The sequence below is a fragment of the Austrofundulus limnaeus genome, unplaced genomic scaffold (genome assembly GCF_001266775.1).
Source record: "Austrofundulus limnaeus strain Quisiro unplaced genomic scaffold, Austrofundulus_limnaeus-1.0 Scaffold1007, whole genome shotgun sequence".
Classification (NCBI taxonomy): Eukaryota; Metazoa; Chordata; class Actinopteri; order Cyprinodontiformes; family Rivulidae; genus Austrofundulus; species Austrofundulus limnaeus.
The window spans coordinates 16050-18098 of NW_013953409.1; the positions used below are offsets into that span (position 1 = coordinate 16050).

The 2049-nt window shown below is 41.3% G+C and overlaps 1 protein-coding gene across 1 annotated transcript in view; it reads left to right on the top strand.

Annotated features, from left to right (window-relative positions):
* Positions 1 to 937: 937 nt before the first annotated feature.
* Positions 938 to 2049, top strand: part of LOC106533725 (cyclin-Y-like protein 1) — a gene marked incomplete at its 3' end in the record, with an annotated part of 8120 nt that continues 7008 nt past the window's right edge. The window contains 1 exon segment of the mRNA XM_014030149.1: positions 938 to 1868. Within this exon segment, the coding sequence (XP_013885603.1) occupies positions 1706 to 1868 (163 nt within the window).

Below are 2049 nucleotides of genomic sequence, written 5' to 3' on the forward strand. Positions count from 1 at the left end.
TGTAACACTGCCTGGCCAAAATAAATTTTGCCACCAAAAAAATGAATTTCATTGGACCGTCTTTAACTTTGATTTCAGCACACATTCTCTGTGGCATTGTTTCAATAAGCTTCTGCAATGTCCGAAGATTTACTTCCATCCAGTGTTGTATTAATGTTTCACCAAGATCTTACATTGATGATGGTAGAGTCTGACTGCTGCACAAAGCCTTCTGCAGCACATCCCAAAGATTCTCAATGGAGCCAATCCATGTGTGAAAATGATGTCTCATGCTCCCTGAACCACTCTTTCACAACTCCAGCCCCATGAATCCTGGCTGTGTCATCTTGGAATATGGCCGTGTCATCAGGGAAGAAACAATCATTGATGGAATAACCTGGTTATTCAGTTTATCCAGGTCAGCTGACCTCATTCTTTGAGCACAAACTGTTGCTGAACCTAGACCTGACCAAATGCAGCAACCCCAGATCACGGACCTTAATCCAGGTGGAAACTTTTTTTTAAATTTTATTTTATTCATTTATTTGTTTATTTATTATTATTATTTATTTATTTTTGCTGGGCAAAATTTTTGACCAGCAGACAAATTTAATGCTCCATTTTTCTTTTTTCTTTTTTTTTTACAAAATGAAGCATTAGACAGATAAATTTATTAAGAAGGTAGTAGTACATCTAGTGTGTGTGATACATATCTGTTATTTACATGAGAATGAACGGGCTGGTTGACAGATGGCTGAGGGGCTTCAGCTTTCATTGTCAAAAAAGGGTGACAGTACAAAAATAGCATTGTAAACGCAATTCGTGATTTTAAATCACTTTTAAATGACAGGTTCATCAACCAATGAGTGGCTCTCAGTAGGTTTGTTTTGATTAGTTACAGCCAATGGGATTAAACAGAATTCCAAAGTGGGCGGGCCTACAACATCCCGGTGCCAAGGAGTATCATCATGATCTCCGGCAACAGATGGTGGCGGCGGAAAGTGCTCAAATCTGACTGGGTGGAGGCTCCCATGGAGATGTCCGGACCAGCAATTAGAGATGGATTTTTAATGATGACCATGGAGCAAACTAAGTTAGATAATCTTCACTGAAATTTTTAATTCTTATCAGCTGTTGGTTTTCGCTGTTTTATTCGGATTTCCACTGGAGGCCGCGGAAGCCTCGGACTCGATTTAGTCAAGCCCTCGGAGCTGAGCTGAATGAACCGCATTGTGMGATTGTTTGGGAGGTCTCGTAAAACGTAATTAACAAAGTTTCACGTTTGGAAGTACGAACGCGTGAATTCGCTTAGAGTAAATTTAGTTTTGCCGTAGATCAGACGGTGTAAATATGCGGTGTGAAGAGAAATTTGGGAGACAAGCTAACTGCTAAGTTAGCTAAAAGCGGTATGTTGATTGAATGAATGAAATTAGTGTCGACCACCTGGATTTAAATAACTGCTTATTGTCAAGAACTTTAGATTTCTATCCTGAATTTCTCCCACCAGGAGAGATTCCCCAAGGAGCTGGTTCTCGACTTTTATCCACAAATGGAAAAGAATGCTGCGCCTGAAAGTTGGAAAGCTGCATTTTAACATGTCAAAGATTGTGGAGTGATGGAACTCCCTGTCGTCTCCTAATGTTTACGAGCTAGTTAGCTAGCTACACTTGTGCACTTATTGGACTCGGGCGGTRAAATTGCTTGAAGCTAAAGTCCGGTTTGGAATATGGGGAATTCGGTGTCGTGCTGCGTCTCTCCGGAGTCCAGCCCCAAACTTCCGTCGAGACAAGCTCTGGAGCGGCTGGAGGAGTTCCACACCAGCACCGAGGTGAGCGACGACAACACGGTGCCCTACCTGCAGCACATCAGCGACAGAGAGGTGACGGATGGTACGTGTCCCCAACCCAACCCCACACACTGTAAACATCACACTGTTGTCAACACTGCGTTTGTTAGGGATCCCTGATTAGTTGTAACATTAGACTTTATTTGGTAAACGTTTATTTTAACTGTAAAATAAAGACTGTAAAAATACTGTAGGATGTTTAGTTTTGTAAATTTTTTAAAATA